The 27,593-nt window shown below is 43.6% G+C and overlaps 3 protein-coding genes across 4 annotated transcripts in view; 1 reads left to right on the top strand and 2 right to left on the bottom strand.

The window, feature by feature from the left end:
* Positions 1–7,103, bottom strand: part of brf1b (BRF1 RNA polymerase III transcription initiation factor subunit b) — a 25,966-nt gene extending 18,863 nt beyond the window's left edge. The window contains exons 1-2 of the mRNA XM_057823295.1: positions 6,773–7,103; positions 2,646–2,870 (exon numbers count right to left, since the gene is read on the bottom strand). Coding sequence (XP_057679278.1) covers positions 2,646–2,829 — 184 coding nt within the window. The 5' untranslated portion in view covers positions 2,830–2,870; positions 6,773–7,103. The remainder of the gene's footprint in view (positions 1–2,645; positions 2,871–6,772) is intronic.
* On the top strand, positions 6,961–17,776 carry xrcc3 (X-ray repair complementing defective repair in Chinese hamster cells 3). 2 transcript variants are annotated; one of them, XM_057823298.1, is made up of 7 exons: positions 6,961–7,317; positions 11,159–11,296; positions 13,112–13,303; positions 13,366–13,520; positions 13,579–13,791; positions 13,945–13,982; positions 16,544–17,776. In XM_057823298.1, the coding sequence occupies exons 1-7, from the start codon at positions 7,260–7,262 to the stop codon at positions 16,761–16,763; spliced, it is 1,014 nt and encodes a 337-aa protein (XP_057679281.1). In that variant the 5' UTR covers positions 6,961–7,259; the 3' UTR covers positions 16,764–17,776. The 2 variants fall into 2 exon arrangements, with proteins under 2 accessions (XP_057679281.1, XP_057679282.1); XM_057823299.1 differs by lacking the exon at positions 11,159–11,296.
* On the bottom strand, positions 16,837–27,593 carry LOC130907824 (ankyrin repeat and SOCS box protein 2-like). The gene is made up of 10 exons (XM_057823297.1): positions 27,498–27,593; positions 27,166–27,417; positions 25,639–25,749; positions 25,384–25,553; positions 25,169–25,324; positions 24,850–25,095; positions 22,932–23,103; positions 21,993–22,578; positions 20,838–20,991; positions 16,837–17,854 (listed from the first exon to the last, which is right to left on the bottom strand). The coding sequence occupies exons 2-10, from the start codon at positions 27,378–27,380 to the stop codon at positions 17,718–17,720; spliced, it is 1,947 nt and encodes a 648-aa protein (XP_057679280.1). The 5' UTR covers positions 27,381–27,417; positions 27,498–27,593; the 3' UTR covers positions 16,837–17,717.

Below are 27,593 nucleotides of genomic sequence, written 5' to 3'. Positions count from 1 at the left end.
AGCAGTTGTCCAGAAATGAAAGCAAGCAAGCTCGAGGAAAGGCAAAACTTGATCCCGAGCAGGGTCCGAGCCGTGTCACTACAAAACCGGGAGTACCAAAGCAGCCACATGTCAACTCTCCAAAGATTGATGAGAATATTCCAAGCTCTTCTAGTAAGTCTACATCCTCTGCTCAAAGCCAACTGGGGGATGGATTTCCATGGAAAAATGATTACTCGGAGACGCGCGTCGCAAACGGTTTTTACGACGACTCGAGGGCCGACAAGGAAGCCCGGACTCCTGTGCGGAACTGGTATCCTCTAAGCCAAAATGATCTACTTAAGCCAAATGGACCTCGGTGGAGTTTTGAGGAAGAACCCAGTTTCTCAGAGGCACCAGAGGTTCCGTTCGACACAGACCAAAGACCTGGCGACGTTCAAATTTCTCCTCTAAGGATCCCGGTGGCCCAAATCCCTGCAGAATCCAGCCAAAATCCACTGTCCAATGCTAACACAAGAGTTCAAAATATCAGAGTTAAACCTCACAGAAGAGTAAACTTGCCAAATCCCAGCCAGAAAGTTCATTCACAGAGCTCTGGTTCAGCAGCTGAAGGTTCAGGCCCATTTGACCGACAAAGAAAGCGCCCGCATTTTGCCGAGAGCCAAGGGAAAACCTTTTCAGCATTGAGGAACGACTTCCAAATGGCAGGTATGAAATCTCAAGCTAGCAATGTTAACACTTCCAAACAATGACAAAAATCCAGCAGTGTTCGGTTGGCTTGGCCACCTTAATAAATTGTGAATTGACCCTTTCGTCCTCTGGGCAGGAACGTCTCAAAGTATGAACAGACCCGGTCTCGGAGGATTCTTGCCAGCAGAACCTGTGAGAATGTCCGACGGTGGGTCTTCTCCCAAAGGTGCCAACCACAAAGACCCTGGAATTACTCGCTACACGAATGGGATGGACACCCCTGAAGTGAACGTGGGATCAATCATTTCTCAAAGAGGTACAGGTGGAAACAGTGCCGGTCGGACCACCTCTGGTGAATCCAAATGTCACAAACTGTCTGCTCAGTACGGTGGTAGTATTCACCAAGGCATCATCAGAGCGATGGAAGGATTTCAACTTGCGGGAAGCACCAAATTGTCTTTAGCTAGCAACTCTTGAATGTCATTTTCTGGTTTTCCGGACAAAATAAAAACTTGTGCTTCATTATAAGTGTCATTTTTTTTTTTTTTTTTGTGTGTGTAATGAAGATGGTACCTTTTCTTGTAGGCATTACTGCAGTAATTTGCATTAATCCAACACACTTAATATAATCAGGGAATGTTAGTTTATCATATTTACTGTTTATATTACTCTAACACACGTAATATAGCACTTATACCATAGTTTAAGGAAAACAAGTAAAATACAGGGCATAAGATGCACGCCTTATCATGGAAGCCCGGCGTGTGCGTCATGAGCAAGATTGATGCACCAACTCTCTCAATCAGTTCTCCCGGACAGTCCAGAACAAATGCCAGGACGCTGTCCCAACACAAGGCGCACCGGAGAACTCTAATATCCAACTGATCACACGACAAGACTCCAAGAGCCCCTTCGATGGTGGAAAATCCACAACTCGTATGCCTGAACAGTAACTCCAGAATAGTACTGCAACGATTAATCGATTTAACTCGAGTATTCGATTTAGAAAATATTCAAATTTTGTTCGAGTATTCATTTAAAGTGGCGTTGTAATGGTTTGTTTTGAAAATGCATTTATTAAGGTAGATACGCTGCCCTCTGGTCTGCCTCTTTTCTTATGGCTGAACAAATGAGCCAACTGCTCCCTGTTAAGACCAAAGTAAGCAAAGTTTTTGAGCTAATGTTTTTGCATTCATAATTTAGTTTATAGGTATATTGGGCCGTTTTTTGTGGGAATATGTAAAATTAAGAGCACTAAAACTTTTTATAGCATTTAAGCTAGCGAACTTTTTCTATGTAAGTTAGCCAATTGTTTTCTTGTACGTAGATCCTCATATAAAAAGTTTGAGGCTCAGTTCATGTATTTGAGTTTGTCATGTTCCTTATCCGATTATTCGAACTAGTCCATCGATAATTCGACTAAGATATTCAATAGCTGCAGCCCTACTCCAGAATCCTCCTGTCCAATCCATAGACTATAATCCCAAACACACCCTTCCTGCTCTCAGCCCGCCCTGCGAGAGCCTTCAAAAGATGTTTAACCATTTTATCGGGAACCTTTTGTTGACTCATATGGTGACCTGGGAACTAGCTTGCCTCATTGCCTGAGTGTTTTTCGCCTTGCCGTTTTGATCGCTGTCTACCTGAATAGATAAACTTGTTTTCGGTGAGTCTTTAAACCTTTTCAAAATAGTCAGTACAAAGGGTTAAGACTAAGGTGAACGCGCGGAGTTTGGCTTTTTGGCCGGATTGCAGGACTCCCGCTGGCCCGGGCCGTTGGAGCTGCGCCAGCACAGGTCTGGTAGTTCGGCTGATGCGATTCTGGCGGTTTGACTAGGTCAGATTCCTTCAGTAAACAGGTCTTTTAAATCAATCACTGCAATTAATGCTGAATTTTAGTGAGATTTTATCGACAGCGAGAGATGAATAGTAGCATTTGGTCAGTTGGATTTTGAGATTGGAAGATGTTTGCTCACCATCGGTGGACACAAACTGTCCTACGGCGGAGGACACGCCTCCGCTTCCTTCCACAAACTGGACCTCGGAGACGATGATGTTGTCCTCCAGGACCGAACCGCAGCCGGTGCACACTGCACTTCCCCGAGCCTGGTCCACATCGATGTCTGATCCCCCGCACGTCTTGCACAGCCTGGAGCTCATGGTGCCGAGGCCGGAGGTCACAATGACACGAGTGGAACCGCCTGCAAAGAGACATTGACGGACGCCCAATGCATTTAAACTGGGTGAATGGATTGGACGGCTGATGTCAATGGCACTGAAACATGAGCTGTACAACCCAGTTTAAATGAATTTGACATCTATACAGTGCTTGGTTGCAATCACAAATGCTTTGGTAGTAATATCTTCATTTATTTTGCTTGCAATGAAAAAAACAAGAGAATGGAGGGAAAATCATTTTACACAAAACTCTAAAAATGGGCCGGACAAAAGTATTGGCACCCTTTGAAAAATCGTGATGCTTCTCTAATTTGTGTAATAGCACCTGTTACTTACTTACCTGTGGCACATTAGGGTGGTGGCAATAACAATCACACTTGCAACCAGCTAAAATGGATTAAAGTTGACTCAACCTGTGTCCTTGTGTGTACCACATTGAGCATTGAGAAAAGACCAAAGAATTATCTGAGGACTTAAGAAGCAAAATTGTGAGAAACGGGCAATCTCAAGGCTACAAGTCCATCTCCAAAAACCTAAATGTTCCTGTGTCTACCATACGAAGTGTCATTCAATAAGTGTAAAGCCCACCGCACTGTGGCCAACCTCCCTAGATGTGGACGGAAAAGAAAAAATGAGAGATTTCAACGAAAGTTTGTGCGAATGGTGGATAAAAAACCTCGACTAACATTCAAAAAAGTTCATAGCTGTCCTGCAGTCCAATGGTATGACAGTCTCAACCCGTACTATCCGTTGGCTTCTGAATAAAAAGGGACTCTGTGGTAGGATACCCAGGAAGACCCCACTTCTGACTCAAAGACATAAAAAAGCCAGGCTGGAGTTTGCCAGAACCCACCTGAGAAAACCCAAAACGTTTTGGAAGAATGTTCTTTGGTCAGATGAGACAAATGTAGAGCTTTTTAGGAGAAGGCGTCAGCATAGATTTTACAGGGGAAAAAAACAAGGCCTTCAAAGAAAAGAACACGGTCCCCACAGTCAAACATGTCGGAGGTTCCCTGATGTTTTGGGGTTGCTTTGATGCCTCTGGCACTGGACTGCTTGACCATGTGCATGGCATTATGAAGTCTGAAGTAGTGCTGCAACGATTAATCGATTTAACTTGAGTATTCGATTAGAAAAAAATATTTGAATTAAATTTTGTTGCTTCGAGTATTCCTTTAATTAAAGTGGCGTCGTAATGGCTTATTTTGAAAGTGTTTGCATTCAGTTTTATTAATTAGGGTGGATACACTGCCCTCTGGTCTGCCTCTTTTCACATGGCTGAACAAATGAGCCAACTGCTCCCTGTTAAGACCAAAGTAAGTTTTTGTTTGTGCTAATGTTTTTTTATTGGATTCGTAATTTAGTTTATAGGTATATTGAACCGTTTTTTTCTGGGAATATGTGTCTGAAAAATTTGTTAATAGCATTGTAAAAAAGCTTTAGCATTTTATAGCATTTATGCTAGCAAACTTTTTCTATGTAAGTTAGCCAATTGTTTTTTTCTTGTACATAGATCATTTTAAAACAAATGATAACGTTTGAGGCTCAGCTCATGTATTTGAATTTTTCATGTTCCTTATCCGATTACTCGATTATTCGAACTAACTAGTCCATCGATTAATCGACTACTAAAATATTCGATAGCTGCAGCCCTAATCTGAAGACTACCAACAAATTTTGCAGCATAATGTAGGGCCCAGTGTGATAAAGCTGGGTCTCCCTCAGATTCAAAAAGCACAAGAAAATTGTTTGAGTGAAAGCACTGGACACTGGCCAGCAATGAGTCCAGACCTGAACCCCTTAGAACACCTGTGGAGAGATCTGAAAATGGCACCCTTCAAATCTCAGAGACCTGGAGCAGTTGGCCAAAGAAGAATTGTATAAAATTCCAGCAGAGCATTGTAAGAAACTCATTGATGGATACCGGAAGCGGTTGTTCGCAGTTATTTTGTCTAAAGCGGGGTGTCCAAACTTTTTGCAAAGGGGGCCAGATTTGGTGTGGTAAAAATGTGGGGGGCCGACCTTGGCTGACTTAACGTAGAACAATATATTTAAGCAAATTTTAGCAAGCCATTCTGTATGTCACATTTGTTTTATTTTTTTATATTTTTTAGTGCTGAAACGATTAATCGATTAACTCAAGTATTCGATTAAAGAAAAAAGATTTGAATTAAATTTTGCCGCTTTGAGTACTCGTTTAATTAAAGTGATACACTGCCCTCTAGTCTGCCTCGTTTCACATGGCTGAATCCAGCTGCTCCATGTTAAGACCAACATAAGCCAAGTTTTTGTTTGAGCTAACGTTTTTTTTTTTTTAATGCATTCGTAATTATTTAGTTTGTTGGTATATTTAGCAGTTTTTTTTTTTTTTTTGTGGGAATATGTGTCTGAACTATTTGTCAAGAGCATTGTAACAAAAAAAGCGTTAGCGTTTTATAACATTTAAGCAAGCAGACTTTTGCTATGTAAGTTAGCCATTTTTCTTTTGTTGATCCTTATTTTTTATTCCTTTTGAGGTTCAACTCAGGTATTTTAATTTTTCATGTTGCTTATCAGATTACTCAATTATTCGAACTAACTAGTTCATCGATTAATCAACTACTAAAATAATCGATAGCTGCAGCACCGATTTATTTAAAAATTAATCATTTCAACAATCTCGCAACTAGCTTTTGTGGCGTTCTCTTTTGACTCTTGGCCTCTTGCGAAATACTGCTGCTGTAAAATTAAACTAGCTTCAAGTTGCTTCAATTTCTTGCTAAGTATCTTCCCTGAAATCTTGTCGTACATGTCAGCGTGTCTTGTTTGGTAGTATAGCCTCACGTTGAACTCTTTAAAAACAGCGAACGTCTCTTTGCAAAGGAGGCAGACACAGTAGTTGCGCATTTTGGTGAAGAAGTAGTCCAATTTCCAACTATCCTTGAAGCAGTCAAGTTTTTTTTTTTTTTTTTTTTGACTGTTGCCATTTTAGAAAATTGGGACTAAAGGGTCACATGAGGTAATGTTGCTTAGAGTGCTGCTGCCTTTTAGTGGGTAAATGAGGAGAAGCATTTAGTGTGTAAGCTACCTCATATGCTGGTAGCAGTACTGCTGACCAATATATTAAGTCTGTGTGCAGGCCAGATGTTAATGATTTTATGACAGAGGCTGGGGGCCGGATGAAATTTGACCACGGGCTGCATTTGGCCCCCGGGCCGGACTTTGGACATGTCTGGTCTAAAGTATTAGGCTGAGGGTGTCAATACTTTTGTCCGGCCCTTTTTTGGATTTTTGTGTAAAATGATCATGATTTCATTTTTTTCCATTCTCTGTTGTGTGTGTGTTTTTTAAATTGCAAACAAAATAAATGAAGATATTACTACGAAAGCATTTGTAATTGCAATCATTTTCTGGGAGAAATTGAGCATTATCGGGAAAAAATGCAGGGGTGCCAATACTTTTGGCAAACACTGTAGTTAATTTAAATATTATGAAAATAAGAATTACTGGAGGCTATAACCAGAGTATTTCTGTTTTAAAAAATTTAATGCGTTTCCTTATTACGTGAGCTCTTTCAACAAACCTGCCGCAGCAATACGCTAAACGTGGAACCAAGTGAGAACATTACGGGGAATATATATATTAAATTAAACATGTACACAAAAAGAATGACGCAGAGGCCACGTTCTTCAACTAAAACGACTGATACAAGAAGTAAACTCTGACTTATCTGATGGATTCGAACCTTGGTTCTAACGCTCATAAAATACGACACCTTCCACACTGAGCTAAAGTGCTAAGACATTTGCTGCGGACGTAACTATGTGATACAAACATGGTTCCTCCACACAGCCATGAACACCTCAAGTGTCATATGAGTTTAAGAAGTTAATATTAATAATATTCCTGTCTTATTAAGACTCCAACAAAGAAAAGGAAGACTCACAAAGGTAAAACAATAACAAGAGTCGATTTTGTCGTTCAGGAAACTTCTCGCGTGTGCTTCTTCATCATTCCAGGCATAAAAAAAAATTTCACGAGGCGACGATTTTCATTTCCTTACTGAATATTTATTGACTTGTGAAAGAGAAAGGCGATAAATGTTTCGCTGTTTTGGCCTTCCTGAGTCGCCTTTAGATGACGCAATAGCTCCCCGCCTTCATGGCGTTTGAAAAGGAAACAACAAGTCGCCACTTTGCAGTTCGCCTGAACTTTTCGTCAAACTATGAAATTATTATGATAATGAAATATCGCTGGTAAACGAAGTTTAATCCGAACGGTTTCCCGCGACACAACTCGTAGACCCAAATGGAACGTTCCAACTGGCGCAGACTGATGACGAAGTCGTCGCGCGGGCAAATTGGCGAGAGCCGACAAATTTGAGATTGTGGAAGAGCTGCAAAAAGCATCAGCGATTTGTGAAGTTGGACGAGATGTTCTCTTTGCGGCAGCTAGACCTTCACCCGAGGATCATCGGCGCCCTCAACAAAGGTGCTCACATTAAAACAACAATCGTAGCAGGGATGGAAAGCAAGGCTAGCGAAAACACATTATGACGAAAACATGACAACTACCAAAACAGGATAAATTAATGAACTAAATCACAAGTTTGTTGTTATTAACTCATTGACTGCCATTGACAGTGATAGGTGAACCAAAATTGCTTTATTTAATCGCAATTTTTACGTTGTGAACATCATAACTGTTACATTCCTCAAACTAAGGAAACTCAATAACATTCATACTTTTCGAACGGCTATTATCTTACAGTGATCCCTCGTTTTTCACGGTCATTGGGGACCCTAAGCGCAAAAATCGATTTACTGTAATTTTCGGACTATAGACCCTACTCACATGACGTCACAACCACGCCTCCTTGCCATATTGTCCGTCTACTCGTCGTTTTGACGCATTACCGCGACGTAAATTCCTCCTATTATGGCGTGTTTTTCTGCTCGTTAACATTAATAATCAAAATGGTGAAGGCGTGTGTGGCGGTCGGTTGCAATAACAGAGAAGATAGACGGAGAAACTTGAAGTTCTACCGTATTCCGAGAGACCCGGAGAGGAGAGCGAGATGGACTGCCGCAATTCGACGAGAAAACTGGGCTCCAAACGATTACCACGGATTATGTAGTAGTCATTTTATATCTGGTAAGATGCATTTAATATATATTTAGAGGGTTTTGGGCTGACAACCATAATTAAGATCATTGCGGGGCTAATCGCCGACAACATACAGTTTCAAATTCAAGATGCTTATTTCTTCCACCATCATTACATTTTGAATAATATTTGGCTGGTACCAAGTGAAAGAAGCTGGCCTCGTCTACGGATCATCAGTTAAACAGGGGTGTCCAAACTTTTTGCAAAGGGGGCCAGATTTGGTGTGGTAAAAATGCAGGGAGCTACCTTGGCTGATTTACATCGAACAATATATTTAAACAAATTTTAGCAAGCCCTTCTGTGTGTCACATTTGCTTTATTATTTTTTTTAATTCATAATTTCAACAGTCTCGTCTTTGTGGCGTTCTCTTTCGACACTCGGGCTCTTGCGAAATACTGCTGCTGTGAAATTAAACTAGCTTCAAGTTGCTATAATTTCTCGCTGCGTATTATCGCGTCACATCGAACTCTTCGAAAACAGCGACCGTCTCTTTGCAAATGAGGCAGACACAGTTGTTGCGTGTTTTATTGAAGAAATAGTCCAATATCCACCTATCCTTGAAGCGTTGGCCATCGCAGTCAACTTTTTTTTTTTTTTTTTTGATTGTCGCCATTTTAGAAATCACACAGGTTAATGTTGCGTAGAGTGCTGCTCTTAAAAGTTTTTCAAAGTTTCGTGAGAATAGGCTGAGTTTCTGTGGAAAACATCGCTGTAGATATCAGGGTAGCAGATGTCAGGCAGAGAGGGTGAAGACAGCGGGTCGAAAAATATCGATTTAGGCATCAAATATGGATCTGGCAAATGGATAGACTGAAGCTTTTCCACATAACGCCTTTTATGCAACGCATCCAATGAGTTTACAGCGTCTGAAAGCACCGGGGCTTCCATGAATTGCTCTATAAACTGAACGACTAATTGAAACCATTGAGAATAGGGTTAAACAGAGACGGACAATATGGCGGCCGGATACAGCGACAGGTCATTCTGTGACGTCGGAGAGTAGGGTCTATAAGCCGGTACTTTTTTTCCCTCATTTTGAATGCTCCGGTTTATTGTCCTGTGCGGCCTATTTGTTGATTTATTGGGTTAATTGGTCAAACTTTTTGACACCGGCGTCATAACACTGCCATAAGACCGTCATAATTATGACATGACACTATCATGGGCATTAATGAATGCATATGCCAGATGTCATTAAGTGTCATCTGGCAAATTTTGTCACTAACTCCCATTTATGTCCAGCTCGGCTTTTTTACATCCATTCGAAGTATGATAATTTGCCGGATGACACAAAATGATATCTGTCATAAGCATTTATTAATGCGCACGGCAGTGTCGTGTCACAGTTATGATGGTCCTATGTTGAGGCGTGCGAAATTTCCGATGTTTAGATTATTCGTGATTCGGGCGTGGAAGATTCGAGAACGATTCACAAAAATCCAAATTCCGATTATCGAATTATACCAGGTAAAGCGGAAGTAAAACACAGTCAGCGCGGTCATTGGGACGCAATGAGGAACGGACCGAGAGTAAATATCATGTTCAACTCATGCCGCTAGATAAAAAAAACAATCATACCCGACTACGGCCGACAGCCGCTACAAACAACGCCCAGTTGCTAGTTGCTACAAACATACGGCTACAGTAGATATCATATATATGTAGAACTAGATGCAAAATGACAGACGACGTCGGTGTTAGAACATGTATTATTGAACAGAGATGCGAAATGAGAGACTTTCCGGCGTAAGTAAACAGCCACCATCTTAAAGCAGTAAACCTCTCTAGAAGGCTCTGTTGTAGCGAACCTAATTAACTTTTTAATCTAAAATACTTCTAAATCGGCAGAATCTTGTCCTGAATCTATCTTTAAAGTATGAAATAGTTTTAAAACTTTGACAAAAGTAGACAGAAGGGAAATTATGGAATAACGGGAGCAATTTTAACAATTGTAACAGTTGATTCACAGCATAAATTAATTGAATGTAGTTTAAAGCTGCTGATTCAGAATGGGGACTGGAGTTTTTTTAATTTACTATTATTTTTGTATATTTGTTTACTGTTATATGTTAACTTAATACTGAAATAGTAGTTTGGTTTAGCCTGAGAGGATTTTTGAACAATTTTGGAACTAATGTACAAAACATTTTAAAAAAAAAAAAAAAAAAAGGAGGGGGGTGCATCAATAATCGTTTTATAATCGAATCGGAGCCTCTGAATCGTAATCGAATTGTTAGTTGTCCAAAGATTCCCAGTAGGGCTGTCCCAAACGACTAATTTTCTCCCGATTAGTCAGCCAACTATTTTTACGATTAGTCGACTAATCTTATAATTTAAAAACAATTTTTTAACTAATTTAGCAATGAAATTTTTGTTGACACTTATCAATTCACAAAAACATTTTGGAACACTTAAATTCTTTATTAAAGTACAAAAAACAGATAAATAAAAATAATAAATCACAAATAAACAATGAGTTCAAATGCTGATAGAATTAACTTGTGCAAAAGAATGGAATGTAAACAGATTCAGAACACTGACTTCACCTTTCCAACTTGATTCAAAACAATTCTAAAAATACCTAGCATTAATATTATAGTATACTGTAGTACTATATATAATAGTATTATAATAATTATTCATTGCCAATCAGAATTTTCATAAAGGCTGTCATTTTAAAGTTAAACGTTGGCATAGTTTGTAGCGGCTGTCGGCTGCAATCAGGTTTTATTGCATCATCCTCTACAGACGTGACGTCAGTGCGTTGTCGCGCATTAAAAGTAGTCCTGGCAAAATGTGATGCTTAGAGCTGGCAAAATTAAACGATTCCTCGAGGCAAATAAAATTACTCTGATCAAATTTTAAACTCGAGTTACTCAACTATTCGTTTCAGCTCTAATGTATTGGTATCATTTCTCAATGGAGTTTGGTCAGGCTGCTAGTCTGAGGAGTTCGATAAATATCAGAATATTTATGTTTTTAAATTTCTTCATCAATTTTGCAATTTTGCTTTTCAAAATGTTTAAATGAATCAAAGCATCATGGAAAAAGCGCCCTCTGGTGGTGATTTGTGTCAGCTGCTAACCCCTCCCAATTCAAACAGATCAGTGTGTAGCTGAGGAATTACAACAAAGTGTCAAATTTCTCTGCTCTTTATTGACGCAGCTGGCATTCGTTCGGTGCGAGACGTCTTGCGCGTGTCAGCTCCGGACCTGCAGAGGTTGACTTCCTTGTCGGCCGGCGATGTGCGGCACCTCCTGACGGCCGCCGCCCTGCACTGCCGGCCCCGCCGCCCGCTGCCAGGTCACTTTTCACTTGTTTTGCACGTTCATTAGCATTGCCACTTCAACTGGATTGGACGTCTAGCGCCGTCAATGGCAGTAAGTGAGTTAAAAAATTCAAATTCGTTCTTCCTCTGGTCGATTAAGATGCACCTTCCCACCACAAGGGGTTTATAACTAGTAGACACCCAATCCCTTTGAAGCGGGAGGGTGGCAGCGAATGCTGTTTGCATTATTCTAACACACTTAATATAATCAATCAGGGAATAGTATCGTTTCTCGTATTTACTGTTTAACTGTTTGTATTACTCTAATGCATCCAATACAAAATAAATAGCAATTATACCATAGTTTAAGGAAAACAAGCAGAATATAGGGCATAAGAGATACATGACGCCTTCTTATCACGGAAGCCCAACATGTGCGTCATGCAACTGACTGAGCAAGACTGACGCTGACAAGCCCACGTCTGCACCACCAACTCTCGCAATCAGTTCTCCCGGACAGTCCAGAACAAATGGCGGGATGCCCTGTCCCAACACAAGGAACACCGGAGAACGTCTGATATCCAACTGATAACATGACTGACAACACTCCAAGTGCCCCTTTGACGCTGAGGTGGAAAAATCCACAACTCTCGTTGCCCTGAGAACAGGAGCTCCCGAATCCTCCTGTCCAATCCACAAACGGACAATAATCCCAAACACACCCTTCTTCCTGCCCATGGCCCGGCCTGCAAGAGCCTTCAAAAGACTGAATGTTTAACTAATCGTCGTCATTTTTGTCAGGAACCTTTTGTTGACTTGTGATATGGTGACCCTGAATCCTCGCCTGGGTCCCTCTGTGCTGTTTGGTCGCTGTTGACCTGAATACATTGTGGTCAAGTTCAAAAGTAGATCCTTAGGTAGACATTTGTAAAATTACCCAAAAATAAGGAGAAAAGACACTCAGTTTTCTTGGCCAAGGAGAGCAAGGAGGGACTAGACAGTGAAATGCTAGATTACGCTGTTTAGTCACCAAAATTGATCTTAAACTAAACTCCTTACTCTTTCTTTTATTAGGGGCTTGTCCTAACACAGAAAGGTGCCGCCCTAAAGGGAGGGGGAAAGCAAGCTGGAGACACCCATGTGATTTTGATTGGCTATGTGTGAGCATGTAGGCGGAACTAACTAAATACACGTGTGTAAGCAAGGGCATTTAGATAAAGTGGTCAGAATGACCCAGACACTTCAGTTATGCAACGCTGCGGCCATCGAAGATGTCCTCGAATGGAAGATGTCCTCGAAAGTCTAGACGTAAGATGCTGAAGATGTCCCAGAAGGTCTAGTTACGCAATGTTGTGGCCATGAAGCAAGGCAGTTGTCACCCCGACCCTCTTTAACCCTTTATAACATTATACTACAACCTATTATAGCAAGCAATAATCATTTACTGGTTATATCAATTAAAAGAATATGTATTAAGTATATATGAGCACAAGCAAATATTCAATCAACTCTCGATAATTAACTCAATAATTGTCAACTTTCGCTTCGAAGCATTTTTCCAGCTTTCAAAATTGACTCAGTACAAGGAGTTAAGACTAAGGTGAACGTGTGGAGTTTGGCCTTTTGGCCGGGTTTTTGGAGTCTCGCCGGCCATGGTCGCTGGAGCTGTGTCAGTGCGTGTCTGGCGGTCGGCTGGCGTGATTCCGGCAAACTGGCTAAGAGCTCAGATTCCTTCAGTACATTATCTGAATGGGCTGATAGCACAAAAAATCGGTGTCAGTGCGATACTGGATTTGATGCCAGGCTTGGCTAGCAGCTAACCTGAGCGAGCGTTGGGTTTTTGCGTACAGTTTTGAAGGCGGAGGAGACCGGCGTGACCCTTAGCTTGGGCTGCCCCCTGTTGGACAGGCTGATGAGGGGCGGTCTTCCCGTAGGGGCCGTGACCGAGCTGTCCGGAGAGAGCGGCGTGGGGAAGACCCAGCTGGCTCTGCAGCTCTGCCTCTCGGTGCAGTACCCGGCCCGCCACGGGGGTCTGGACTCAGGTGGGTTGACGGATTCCCGTTTAAACCGGCCGGCCACCTGGCTAACATCTGTTCGTGCGTAGGCGCCGTCTTCGTGTGCACAGAGGACGCATTTCCAGGCAAACGTCTGCGGCAGCTGATCGGCGAACAGCCGCGGCTTCGCCCCGACCTCCCCGCGGACGTGACGTCCGGCCCGGGCTTCGGCGACCGCGTTTACGTGGAGCACGCCCCCGATCTGGTGAGCGCCAATTCCCGTTCCGGATCTTGACGACGGTCTAAAGGTCACGCGTCCTCAGGCGTCGCTGCAGCAGTGCCTGAGGCGACGCGTGGCGCTCTTGCTGGCCCGCGGCTTGGTCCGCTTCGTGGCCATCGACTCGGTGGCGTCGCTCTTCCGCTCTGAGTTGGGGCCGGCCGATTGGCAGGAGAGGAGCAAGGAGCTGATGGCGCTCTCGGCCACCCTGCGCCACCTTTGTCAGCAATATAATCCTGCCGTGCTCTGCATCAACCAGGTAACGTGCATTTTTCAATCCAAAACCCAGATATATTCTTTCAGTGAGTATGACAAATATTTGATTGGAGTGATAGTCTTTGCACTTAACTTTGGCGGGCCACACAAAAGGACACCAGTTTGACACCTAAAGTTATGAATGTGTGTGTTGCAGGTGACCGACATCTTCAGCGGCTCCCAAGAATATTCGGGGTAAAGTCACTTTTACGTATCGTCTGCCATTGACGGCGCTACAACAGTGTTTTCATCAACGATAACGAAAATATTTTGTCGACAAACACATTTTTTTAATGACGATGACAAGCTAAAAAACGTGTCTTGGGAGACTAAAACATAACGAGACGAATGCCAGTTTTTGTCTGACCAGACGAGAATGAGGTGAAAATTGGCCATATTTTCCGTCATAGGTTCACAATGTGTGACATTTTCATATCGTATGTGTAGTTAGCACGCATCGTAGTGTGTCACTCATGTGACGTGCGAAGACGAACACATTTAGAAATGACAAAAATATGACTAAGACCAATAAGTATTTTCGTCTAAAAGACTAAGACGAAAATTAAAAGGGCTGCCAAAAGCAACATTGCGCTAGATGTCCAATTCATTTGAAGTGGGAGGGTTGGCAGCAAACGAACACTAACTGCCACTAGAGGTGGGAATCTTTGGGCACCTAACGATTCAATTACGATTCAGAGGCTACGATTCGATTATAAATCGATTATTGATGACCCCCCCCCCCGCGCTATTAGCTGCTTTTAATGTTTTGTACATTAGTTACAAAAACTAAAAAAAAAGGGTTAAATAAACGACTATTTCAGTATCAAGTTAACAGTTAAAAACAATACTCAAATTCCCATTCTGTATCAGCAGCTTTAAACTACATTCAATTAATTTAATGTTGAGAATCAACCGTTAAAGTTGTTAAAATTGCTCCCGTTATTCCATAATTTCCCTTTTGTCTACTTTTGACATGTGAAAGTTTTAAAACTATTTTAAAGATAGATTCAAGTCAATATTTTACCGATTTAGGAGTGTTTTAGATAAAAAAGTTAATTAGGTTCGCTTGGAAGGTTCGCTACAACAGCCTTGCAGGGAAGTTTACTGTTTTAAGATGGCGGACGTTTACTAACGCCCGCATCTAGCTTTCTGTAGATATGCTGCTAACGCCACCGAGTTTATATTGCATCTAGTCCTATACATCTACCGTAAAATTATATGGACGTACTTTGTAGCAGCTGTCGGCAGCAGTCAGATATGTTGTTGGGTTTTTTTATCTCGTGGCATGAGTTGAGCTAGAGCCGTGAGTTGAGCATTGGCATTACCCGAGGGGCCGGGTAATGAGAAGCATGATGTTTAGCTACTCTTGCTCCGTTCCTCATTGCGTCGTGAAGACCGCGCGGCGCGCTGAGTGTGTTGTACTTCCGCTTTACTTGGCATATTTCAATAATCGGAATTTGGATGTTTGTGAATCGTTCTCGAATCTTCCACGGCCGAATCGCGAATAATCTAAGAATCGGAAATTTAACACACCTCTAATGACAAGCTAAAAAACGTGTCTTGGGAGACTAAAACATAACGAGACGAATGCCAGTTTTTGTCTGACCAGACAAGAATGAGGTGAAAATTGGCCATAGTTTCCGTCATAAGTTCCAATGTGTGACATTTTCATATCGTATGTGTAGTTAGCACACATCGTAGTGTGTCACTCATGTGACGTGCGAAGACGAACACATTTAGAAATGACAAAAATATGACTAAAACCATTAAGTATTTTCATCTAAAAGACTAAGACGAAAATTAAAAGGGCTGCCAAAAACAACATTGCGCTAGATGTCCAATTCATTTGAAGAGGGAGGGTTGGCAGCAAACGAACCAAATCGTTGCCACCTACCAGGACGTTTACAAGTAATAGATTTGTTTTAGTTGTTGGCAGAAGCATGAAAAGAGCTTTCATTGCCCTGACCAATATGGCCGCCCTGAGGCCTCATTCCCATCAAAGTCAACGTATTGACATTTAAATTCACAACTAACTATCTCACTCGATTAGTTTTAGAAATGTAAAAGCATCTGCAATTTACTTTTTGCCATTGACGGCGCTAGACGTCCAATCTATTAGAAGTGGGAGTGTTGGCAGCAAATGAACCAATTCGCTGCCACTCTCCAAGACCTTTACAAGTAATAAACTTGTTTTAATTGACAGCAGAAGCCTGAAAAAAGCTTTCATTGCCCCCACCAATATGGCCGTCCTGAGGCCACATTCCCATCAAATTCAACTCATTGACATACAAATTCTCAACTAACTTTCGCAGCCGATTATTTTGGCAATGTTAAAACATCTGCCATTTACTTTTTGGTATGGACAACACTAGATGTCCAAACCAGTTTTAGTGGGAGATTTGGCACAGAATGAACCAATGTGCATTTGCTACCGCCTTCCTGGACGTCTGAAAACTCGTTTCAATTGACGGCAGCCTGAAAACAGCTTTTATTGACCCTACCAATATGGCCGCCCAGAGGCCACATTCCCATCAAAGTCAGCGCATGGACATCTAACTTCCTCAACCGATTATTTTTAACAATGTCAAAGAATCTTCCATTCACTCTTTGTCTGCCGTAAACAGCGTTAGACGTCCAATCCGTTTGACGTGGATTTGGCATCGACTAATAATAAACTAATTTCGAAAGTTAACGAGGTTCACGATTGGTCGAAAAAGTTTAGAGCTTTGCTCGTCTCCCTTCCCTCTGTCTTTCAGTCCTTCTTGGTCCGACGTGTGCCCGGCGCTGGGCTTGGCCTGGGCCAACCAAGTGACTGTTCGGCTGATGTTGCGACGCCTGGGTCGGACGGTGAGCCGGGGCGGCCGCGACAGCGCCCTCCGGAGGCTGGAGGTGGTCTTCGCGCCTCACCTGCCCCGAGCGGGACGCCACGCCGCCGTGTGGAAGGAGGGCGTCCGAGGACTGGAGGGCGACGACTGACCCGCCCGGACTTTTACATTTGCCCTGGACAGCAATAGATGTCCAATCCATTTGGACTTGAAGGGTCGGCACGTCTGTCAGGCGTCCACAAGTGATAAACTCATAGTAAGGAGAGCGCACCAATTTAAATGAATTTTATTTTTTTAACTCATCAGCTGCTGTTGACGCTGCGAGATGTCCAAATCGTTTGAAGCGGGAGGGTTGAATGGGACCTTTATTGGCTGCCAATGAGTTAACAATACTTAAACAGTCTTACAAAAAGTCTTGAAAACAAAAATACAATGCAATTCAGTGCAATAGCAGAGAGCAAGGACAGGTTTGTTTACGTATCAACCACAAGATGTCACCGTTGCACTTTCAACCCTCTTGCAAGGGCTGGTTAAAATATGGATACTTTCTTTTGTAGCACTCTTATTAGCCATGTAAAAAAAGATTAGCGGGAGGTCTTCCAGGTTTATAAAGCGCTGGCTGAAACCCTGCTTTAGCCCAATAAAGTTCCATGAAAAGAAAAGAATTCCCTGGACTTTGCGGTGCGATGAAATCTGACTCGATTCTTCTTTTTCGACTTAAATTTGAAGGTCATCTACGTTGTATTTACTCATTCCTTGAGTCAAATTTTTACATTCAAAGTTGGTGACTGCTGTGGCCGAGGCTAGCCGTAACTCTTTGAGCGCTAAACTGACCCTTCTTGAACACAGTAGCTATGTTTTGTCCCACTCAGAGGCCAGTTCCGTCACAAGCTTGCGAAAAGGCCATTCCAATTTGGAGGACGTTCCTCTCACGCACTCCTAATTCCTCCGGATCTGGACCGGAGGGCGGCGTACCGGGACCTAGGAGTCCCGAATACGAGGAGTCGGGCCGGCGCCCGATCGACTCGCTAAACACACGGCGTTTTGCAAGTTAGTTTTTGGGCCGCAAACACGTTGACTAAAGCCTGTTTTGCGTCGCGTGCGTTCACAAGGTGACGGAAGCTTCCCGGTGCAGCAGGAATCGGATGAGCGTTCCGGGAAGCGGCAAGCTCTTCAAGCGGTGCCGGCCCGCCAGCTGCACCACGCGCACGCGGCACAGCTGCAGCAGCCGCCTCGGCAGAGCTGCGTAGAAATAGAAAACGGAGAAGCCAAAAGTCAAAACAAGATTCTGATAATCGCAGATTACACCATGTTTACAACATACTAGAATATTGTGATAACGTTCATTATTTTCTGTAATGTGCTGATAAACATTAGACTTTCATATACAGTGGGGCAAACAAGTATTTAGTCAACCACTATTTGTGCAAGTTCTCCCATTTGAAAATATAAGAGGCCTGTAATTGTCAACATGGGTAAACCTCAACCATGAGAGACAGAATGTGGGGAAAAAACCCAGAAAATCACATTGTTTGATTTATAAAGAATTTATTTGCAAATCATGGTGGAAAATAAGTATTTGGTCATACCAAAAGTTCATCTCAATACTTTGTTATGTACTCTTTGTTGGCAATAACGGAGGCCGAACGTTTTCTGTAACTCTTCACAAGCTTATCACACACTGTTGCTGGTATTTTGGCCCATTCCTCCATGCAGATCTCCTCCAGAGCGGTGATGTTTTGGGGCTCTCGTTGGGCAACACGGACTTTCAACTCCCTCCTCACCCCTTGGTGTCAAAATGATAACAAAAATCCCTGAACCACACGGGGGGACCCAGTGAATGACCTGAGACCACAGCAACAAAGGCTACTATCAGTAATACAATGCGCCGCCAGGGACTCAAATCCTGCACGGCCAGACGTGTCCCCCTGCTAAGAAAGTACACATCCGGGCCTGTCTTCGGTTCGCTAGAGAGCATTTGGATGATCCAGAAGAGGACTGGGAGAATGTGTTATGGTCAGATGAAACCAAAATATAAATTTTTGGTAGAAACACAGGTTCTCGTGTTTGGAGGAGAAAGAATACTGAATTGCAACCGAAGAACACCATACTCACTGTGAAGCATGGGGGTGGAAACATCATGCTTTGGGGCTGTTTTTCTGCAAAGGGACAAGGACGACTGATCTGTGTAAAGGAAAGAATGAATGGGGCGATGTATCGTGAGATTTTAAGCGAAAATCTCCTTCCGTCAGCAAGGGCATTGAAGATGAGACGTGGCTGGGTCTTTCAGCATGACAATGATCCCAAACACACAGCCGGGACAACAAAGGAGTGGCTTCGTAAGAAGCATTTCAAGGTCCTGAAGTGGCGTAGCCAGTCTCCAGGTCTCGACCCCATAGAAAATCTGCGGAGGGAGTTGAAAGTCCGTGTTGCCCAACGACAGCCCCAAAACATCACTGCTCTTAGAGGAGATCTGCATGGAAGAATGGGCCAAAATACCAGCAACAGTGTGTGAAAAGCTTGTGAAGAGTTACAGAAAACGTTTGGCCTCCGTTATTGTCAACAAAGGGTACATAACAAAGTATTGAAATGAACTTTTGGTATTGACCAAATACTTATTTTCCACCATGAGTTGCAAATAAATTCTTTAAAAATCAAACAATGTGATTTTCTGTTTTTTTTTTTCCCCACATTCTGTCTCTCATGGTTGAGGTTTACCCATGTTGACAATTACAATATTTTCAAGTGAGAACTAGCACAATTAGTGGATGACTAAATACTTATTTGCTCCACTGTATTGCTTCAGTTACTGTTCCAGTTGTTTCATTAATTGCTAGTTATGGTATTTAGTAACACTTTATACGACAGTGGCGCCATACGACTGTCATAATTATGACATGACACTGTCATGAGCATTAATGAATGCCTATAACAGATGTCATTTAGTGTTAATTGGCAAATTATCTCACTTTTAAATGGATGTAAAAGATCCAAGCTGGAAATAAATGGAGTTCGTGACATAATTTGCCGGTTGTCACTTAATGACATCTGTCATAAGCATTCAGTAATGCCTATGATGGTGTCATGTCATAATTGTGACAGTCTTATGACGCCGCTGTCAAATAAAGTGTTACCTATTAACACAAATAAATCAACAAATAAGCCGCACTGGACTATAAGTCATAGGATTCAAAATGAAGGGAAAAAGTAGCGGTTTATTCTCCAAAAATTACGGTATTTTGTGATGCAAGAGTGCAACAATAATATGAGAATCTAGACATGAAAAGAAAAGGAACAGTGTCAAATGAAATGAGTTTTATTTATTTTACCAATGTGAAAACAACGGCAAAAGGCAAAATTATTTGTAGTAAATTAGAAATCTGGAAGAAAGGAATTCACTTGGATGTTAGCTTGCTAGATTTTGAATTTGTAAAGAAAAAAATGGCTTTATCGTGAAATTCTGAAGGGTTCGGTGAATGCACCTGTGAAACCTGTGGGGTTCGGTACCTTTGGCGAGGTTAAGAACCACTGTCCTAAGTGGTATTTCCTAGTTTGGTCGTCGCATTGACATATAAAAACACTTTTGTTTCCCAAAAAGTTGGGTTTGTGGTCACGATTTTGAAATTCTATTTTCCACTTTTCTATGCCTTCTAACGCTTTTATGTATGTACATTTTCCTCCTATAAGTCAACTCATCGAATATTACATTATGGAATATTTGATGGATTTTTCATTGATTTTAATAAAATAAAAAATTCAACATTTTTAAAAGAACAATAACAAAGGGAATACTTTTCCTTTTGGTTGTTACTCAAATAATAGTAAATTTAATAACATATTTTTAAAAATATATTTTTAAAATATTAAAAGTATTTTTCCTATTTTGATTTTAAAACAGAGTTTTCTAATTCAAGTTTAAAAATAAGTAAAAAATGGTATTTACTATTTTCCCCCTTTTTGATTTTTTTAATCTAAAAAATTAATAGTTAAAAATTGAAATAATAGTTTATTGTTGTTTTTTTTTTAATTCTTTTATTTTGACCTTAAAAAATAAGTTAAATTTTTTTTTTTTAGAAAATCATATTTAGTGTTATTTTAAAATAGAAAAATAAATAAAAACAATATTTACTGTTTTTTTTTTAATCAAAAATATTTAAAGATCTTTTTTTAAAAGCATGTTTTCAAACATGAATAGATAGTAAAAATTTCAAATAGGAGCACTCACCGGCTTTTTCTTTGATAACGCTCCAGTCGTCGTAACTGTCCAAGTGTTCCACCAGTCGCGAGCAGAGCTTCACGTGACCCACGTAGTCCAGCAGCACGTCCAAGATGGGCCCCGCCCAGCGGCTGATGCTGGGGGCCGAGATCACCTCGCAGAACTGCCCCGAGAAAGGAGAAATACTTTGTAACTGCGTGGAAAATATGTCTCTCACTTTCGGGTCACTCCTTTTTAACCAGAGAAAAATGTAGTCCAGTAAGACTAGCGTTACTTCAAAATAATATTACTAAAGTAAAAGTAATCCAAAAACTACAAAAGTACTTGGTGAAAATTAAGTCATGAGTAACATTGTCAGTAACTGCTTACGAGGTTTGATTTTTTTTTTCTCTCAGCACAAAAGTTATCTATCATTATACAGACATAATTACCTATTACATAATCACATTAAGTCATAGAAATACAACAACAACAAAATCAGTAGAACTGTAGCATAATTCGTCCAATTAGCATGGGTGTCCTCCAGCAGAGAAAATACTTCCTAGTTTGAATTGTTGAGTAGTGAATTGTTCCTTCAAATTTCATATTAGGAATTTAAAAGGATCACATCCCCGGTTTTCTGTGGTCAATCGGTGCCAAAGAAAAACAAGGAGAGAGGTTAAAATCTGCTCTTTGAAATCATTTTGAGGGCAGCACTCTATGTCAAATTTTTCTTTTTTATGGTGCTTTACAGACACTGTGTGATTGAACAGGCCGGCGTGATCATAGAACGGCAAGCTTGAGTCTGATTAGTATAATAGTCATGTGATTATTGTTGCGACATCTCATTGGTGAAACTGGTAATGCTACTATTGGCATCTAATATATAGAATAAACAGGAAAAATGTAACGACTAGTGTAGTCCAAAGTAGCGGAATAAGAGTAGTGTTTCTTCACAAATATACTCAAGTAAAAGTAAAAAGTATGGCTGATTTTTTTCAAAAAATGATCAAGCGTGTGTAACGTGTTACTACCCACTTATGTTCTTAACTCACTGGCTGCCATGCATCCATTTGGATTGCATGGGAGGGACCAGTGAACGTTCTTAGCCCCTCCCTATTTGTCAAATTTTGGTGGCAAAATCTGGCTGACATCCCACTTCTAAAGTTTTGGCGCAGGACTCACCTGAACGCTTCGCGCACCGCCGCCACCAAGCGGCCGCCGCGTTTCAGGGTAGCCCAGGTGACCCGGGTGTGACCTCCCGGTTTGGAGCGGCGGGTGGGGCCCGCTCCCGTACGCGCAACGGAAGCAGGAGAGCGCGTCGCCGCCGTTGTCCAGCAGGTACTTGAACATGGGGAGATACTTCATGGTGAACAAAAAGACAGCGGGGAAGTCAGTGGGGCGGGTGGCTATACGGGCGTTGACGTCGGCGCCGTGCTCCACCAGCAGCGCCACGTTCTCCGCGCATCCTTGCCTCGCCGCCACCAGCAGCGGCCCGAAGACGTCCAGGTTGGGATCGGCGCCGGCTTCCAGCAAAGAGCGTACGTTGTCCACGTTGTAGTTGTCCACGGCCAGGTAAAGCGCCGTGCCGCGCCGGTCCTCGTACAGTCGGGAGCGCTCTTCGGACAGCCGGGCGTTGACGTCGAAACCGGCCCGGATCAGGAGCTCCAGGACTTCGTCGCGGTTGTGCTCGGCGGCCACGTGCAGCGGGCTGATGCCGGTGCGCCGGACTCTGGCCTTGGAGGTGGCCGGGATCAACATGGACACGATGCTGGGGATGTCCAAACCGCGGTTTCTTAGCAGCCAATTGAAAGCTAACATTGCACTCGTAGTATTTTTCTCTATTCTCGAAGAGTACATATTGCAAAGATATTGGTTTTTCTTGGTACTCTGATCCAGATCCATTTTAGCGCTGTATCTGTAACCCTAATCTGATGTGATAGTTTTAGTTTTGACACTCTGATCTCCTTCAAAGAACTTGAAACAAATTTAGCATTAGCGTTAAGCAAGTGCAGTTGTTGCCTCTTCCTTTCCCAAGTAATGTTAAACTACCATTTGATTGTCTGGACAGCAAAGTTTGGACACCTCCGCCCGTTCTGCGCGGACCGTCACATCGGCGCTTACGTTTCGCTTCCTTTACGTGCGGCGATGTGAAGCGGCAACAGTCCCGCTTTTCCCGCGATGTTGGCGTCCGCTTTCTGGGAAAGGAGAAACTCCACGATGTCGGCGTGGCCGTTTTTAGCCGCTTCGTGAAGCGGCGCAGCTCCGTCCTCAGCTTGGCTGTTAATGTCCGCGCCTGTGGCGGGGTCAAAAGGATGTCAAAGCGTACCTAAAGCAGAGAGACGGCAGGGATCCAATTGTACCTGTCTGCGGCCCGCAGTACGAGGGTGTGTCTTGCAAGATGGAGTGCCGTCAAGGTTAGGGCAGGGACGTGTCTTTCAATTGGGGTGCTGTTGAGGTTAGGGCGTGGCGCGATTTAGGTTACGGTTTACTGACAGGGTTAGGATTAGGGTTTAGGGTTAGTGTTGTTTTCGTCAACGATGAGTATAACGAAAATATTTCATCAACGAACAATTTTCACATGACGATGTCGAAACGATAACGAACTAAAAACGTGTCTTGGGAGGCTAAAACATAACACGAATTCCAGTTTTCGTCTGGCGAGACGGGAACAAGACAAAAATACGCCATAGTTTTTGTCACATGTTCACAATGTGTGTCTGGTTGTGTCACTCACGTGACGTGCCGCTAGTGTCCTCTCCAGTCTTCCCATTGCCTGTTTTGAGATACACACGCTAAGATTTGTCTTCTTTTCTTTGCAAGAAGAGAGAATATGCAATGTTGCTTGAGCCTTGAAAGGTCTGTGCTGAGTGATCATCACACACTCAATGTAACTCGTAGCGATAGCATAGCATTCACGTTAGCATCAGGCTATTGCTAATGGCGAGCGTCCTCTTAAACCAGTGGTGTCCAAACCTTTCCACATAGGGCCGCAGTGGGTGCGGGTTTTTGTTCAAACCCATCATGAGGACAACCTTTCACCAATCTGGTGTCTCACAAGTTTAATCAGTTGATTGCAGTCAGGTGCTGCTTGTTTTAGCACAAACTTCATTGGTTAAACTCTCTGTGCTCGATTGGTAGGAACAAAAACCAGGACCCACAGCGGCCCTTGAGGAGAGGTTTGGACACCTATGTCTTAAACTCTCTGTGCTGAGTGATCATCACACACTGAATGTAACTAGTAGCGTTACCATAGCATTCACGTTAGCGTCAGGCTAATGCTAACAGCGAGCGTCCTCTTAAATTCTTTGTGCTGAGTGATCATCACACACTAAATATAACTCATAGCGTTAGCATAGCATTCACGTTACCATCAGGCTATTGCTAACGGCGAGCGTCCTCTTAAACTCTCTGTGCTGAGTGATCATCAGACTCTGAATGTTACTCGTAGCGTTAGCATAACATTCATGTTAGCATCAGGCTATTGCTAACGGCGAGTGTCCTCTTAAACTCTCTGAGCTGAGTGATCTTCACACACTACACGTAACTAGTGCGTTAGCTTAGCGTTTACGTTCGTGTTAGCATCAGGCTATTGCTAATGGTGCACGTCCTCTTAAACTCTGTGCTAAGTGATCATCACACACTGAATGTAACTCGTCGCGTTAACATAGCATTCACGTTAGAGTTAGGCTAATGCTAACAGCGAGCGTCCTCTTAAACTCTGACAACTTTTTCTACATACAGTTCGTGGCGTCCTGGTGGGTTTAATAATTTTTTTTCATTTCACAGATGAAAACATTGTTATTGAACGTCGACTAAAACTAGACAAAATTAGTCTTGCGTTTTAGTCAACAAAAACTAGACGAAAACAAACACATTTTGAGAGGACTAAAATATGACTAAGACCAATAAGTGTTGTCGTCCAAAACACTAGGACGAAAATTATAAAGGGCTGCCAAAAACAACACTGCCACGCGAGGACAACACCCTGTCTGGTGGGCCGCAGACAGACCCTTCTCTGGAGGTCGTGGCAACCGCTTACCGTGTTTGACCAGGAGGCGAAGAGAAGCCAGCCGTCCGCCCTGCGCGGCGGTGAACAAGGGCGTGATGCCGTAGTTGTCCCTGGGGCTGTGCTTTCCCCCGGCCTTCAGGAGCATCTGGCAGATCTCCACGTTGTCGCGGCACGCCGCCTCGTGCAGGGCCGTCCAACCCTGGAAGCACTTCGCGTCCACCGCCGCGCCGTGATTGAGCAGGAGCGCCACCAGCGCTGGGTTGTCCTTCTCGCAAGCTGCGGGGGAAGACGGCGCACCGGCGGGCGACTCAGCCGTGAGCGGGACGTGGCTCTGATCGGCCTTCGCTACCTTTGTACAGAGGCGTCTCGTGCTCTCGGTCGGCCACGTTGGGGTCGGCGCCGTTTTCCAACAGGAGTCCGGCACAGCCCGAGTGCTCTCCGCTGACGGCCACCAGCAGCGGGGTCTCGCCGCGCTCGCTGCGCTCGTTCACCATCCCCGGCTGGGCTGTGCGATTTCAGCATTGGAACTTTCGGATGCGCTCCTCTCGTCGACTGTGGACTTACCCGTCAGGAGGACTCTGAGGCAGGCCTCCCGGTTCAGCCACGCCGCCTGATGAATGGCGAGCCAGCCGGGCTTGGCGGGCAGCATCGGGTTTCCTCCGGAGGCCGTGATCAGCGCCTTCAAACGTACCGTGTCGCCCGCCCGGATCGCTCGGAATATGGGCTCCTCCTCCCTAGGCGACACAGCAAACCGACGCGCACGTGATGCGACCCTGACCTCGCGATGGCGCAAAGGTTAAGGCGGAGGAGTAGACGTACTCCTCAGGTTCCGGCACCACGTGGACCAAGGTGCCGTCCAATTTGCGATAAGCCAACATCTTCATCCCGGCGCCTGTGGTGAAGCGGCTGACGGTGCCTTCGAAAGTCCCTCTGCAACTCACACGGCGGGCGGGTGGCCGATTAGAGGCGGGCGGACTCTTCCGAGCGACCCGTCGGACGCCTCGCCCCGCCACTTCAATTTGTAATCGTATCCATCTATCCATCTGCGGCTCGTGAAACGGTGTTTTCCGAAATTTCCAGGTTCGCGGTTAATCAGTAACAGGCACACTTTTGCTCAATAGACAATGTTTATTGATTAGAAAATGCAGAATAAATTAGATTTATTGATTACAATCCCACAAAGGCAAGCAAACTTATCAAAAACTAGCAAACAAATGGTAACGTGATGCTAGATTTGACTTTGTCAATCTCAGAATCCCCGCGTTACGTTACAGCACAACTAGTTGTCCCTTAGAAATGAAAATCGCTTACCGTGACAAACGAGTGGGAAGCCAACAACACTCCAGCAAAGCGTCAAAAGGACAAAAGCTGGGCGATCCGTACTTAATCCACCAGCGGACTTCACTGGTCGCCCGGAAACTCTTTTCGAACTTCTGCTCCTGAGGGGTGCGTCCTTACAAAACCGGACATTTCCGGGCGGCCCGCGAAGTCCGCTGGTGGATTAAGTACGGATTAAGAGTGTTGTTGGCTTCCCACTTGTTTGTCACGGTAAGCGATTTTCATTTCTAAGAGACAACTAGTTGTGCTGTAACGTAACGCAGGGATTCTGAGATTGACAAACTCAGATCTAGCATCACGTTACCATTTGTTTGCTTGTTTTTAATATCTGTTTGCTTGCTTTTGTGTGACTGTAATCAATAAATCTTAATTATTCTGCATTTTCTAATCAATAAACATCGTCTATTGAGCAAAAGTGTGCCTGTTACTGATTCACCGCGAACCTGGAAATTTCAGAAAACAAACGGTCTGGAATTGGGGGACGTTTCTGTTCTTTTGCTTAAAAATCATTAGCTAATTAGCCTCCGCTAGCTAGCGCTGACGGATCGTGGTTGGGGTTATGGTTATGAATAAGTTTATCTATAGACCACGCGCTGGTGACGCATGACCCGCGACCTCCGCATTCCTAGACGCCCCCCATTCCCAGACACGCCCGCATTTTGCAGACCGCATCCAGATGTCGGCTTGCGTAACTGGTGGCCATCTTGGGTAGGTTGACCAGCGGTTGGAAACGATCTCTTACTTTGCAGCGTCATTATTTTTTAGTACTCCCTATGATGACATACTAGCACAGGTACTAGTAAGGCATCATTCTGGTACTTGTTCCAAAGATCACCGCCAGATACGGTTGCCAACAGTCCCGCCCAAGGACTGTTGAAAACCCTACCGCCAGCCCCTCCCAGTCCAAATGAAATGGACGCGTATTGCCGTCGAAATCACCCAAATTCAGAACTCTTGCAATTCTATCTATCTGTTTTAATGAGTGCGTGTTTTTGCGTGGGTACCTACAGGTCAGGAGGCTTTGGTGCAGGTGGGTTGGGCGAGCTGTAGTGGGCGGGGCCTTGCTCAACTTGTTGACTTTTGTCGACCTTGGGGTCAGGAGCCCGCGCGAGGGGCCGGAGGCAGGCCTCCGCCAGACTGCGCTCTACAGCGAGCTGGAGCAGCTCCTCGTCGGTCAGGCTAGCGTATGCCGAATAATCGTCCAATTCCGGCGTGTTTGCCATGTTGTGCCGAGATGGCGAAGACAAGTCTTTCAAACGTCTTTAGGACAAAACGCATAAAATTTTGCTTGTTCTAAGGCTCTAAAAAAAGGGAACACACAAAAACAGAACAGTTCTCACCCATGCGTCCGACGTGGCGACGAGCTCGGTGTGTGACTGCTAGCGAGCGGCTCCTTTCTTTTTTTAGCCGCTGCCTCTCAGCTTACGCCACGTGAC

The sequence above is a fragment of the Corythoichthys intestinalis genome, chromosome 19 (genome assembly GCF_030265065.1).
Source record: "Corythoichthys intestinalis isolate RoL2023-P3 chromosome 19, ASM3026506v1, whole genome shotgun sequence".
NCBI classification, from domain to species: Eukaryota; Metazoa; Chordata; class Actinopteri; order Syngnathiformes; family Syngnathidae; genus Corythoichthys; species Corythoichthys intestinalis.
Note: the sequence above shows the minus strand (reverse complement) of the source record. Positions and strands in the feature narration are given on the sequence as shown.

What these genes read in the sequence shown, in the direction of transcription:
- xrcc3 (XM_057823298.1), top strand. Translation starts at nt 7,260, where the DNA reads ATGTTCTCTTTGCGGCAGCTAGACCTTCACCCGAGGATCATCGGCGCC. An exon ending in GCCCCGCCGCCCGCTGCCAG is followed by an intron (nt 11,297 to 13,111) that starts GTCACTTTTCAC and finishes TTTTGCGTACAG; the next exon opens with TTTTGAAGGCGGAGGAGACC. An exon ending in TGGAGCACGCCCCCGATCTG is followed by an intron (nt 13,521 to 13,578) that starts GTGAGCGCCAAT and finishes ACGCGTCCTCAG; the next exon opens with GCGTCGCTGCAGCAGTGCCT.
- LOC130907824 (XM_057823297.1), bottom strand. Translation starts at nt 27,380, where the DNA reads ATGGCAAACACGCCGGAATTGGACGATTATTCGGCATACGCTAGCCTG. An exon ending in GCACCAAAGCCTCCTGACCT is followed by an intron (nt 25,750 to 27,165) that starts GTAGGTACCCAC and finishes TGTGAGTTGCAG; the next exon opens with AGGGACTTTCGAAGGCACCG. An exon ending in GCGGTGCGCGAAGCGTTCAG is followed by an intron (nt 20,992 to 21,992) that starts GTGAGTCCTGCG and finishes TTCTCGGGGCAG; the next exon opens with TTCTGCGAGGTGATCTCGGC.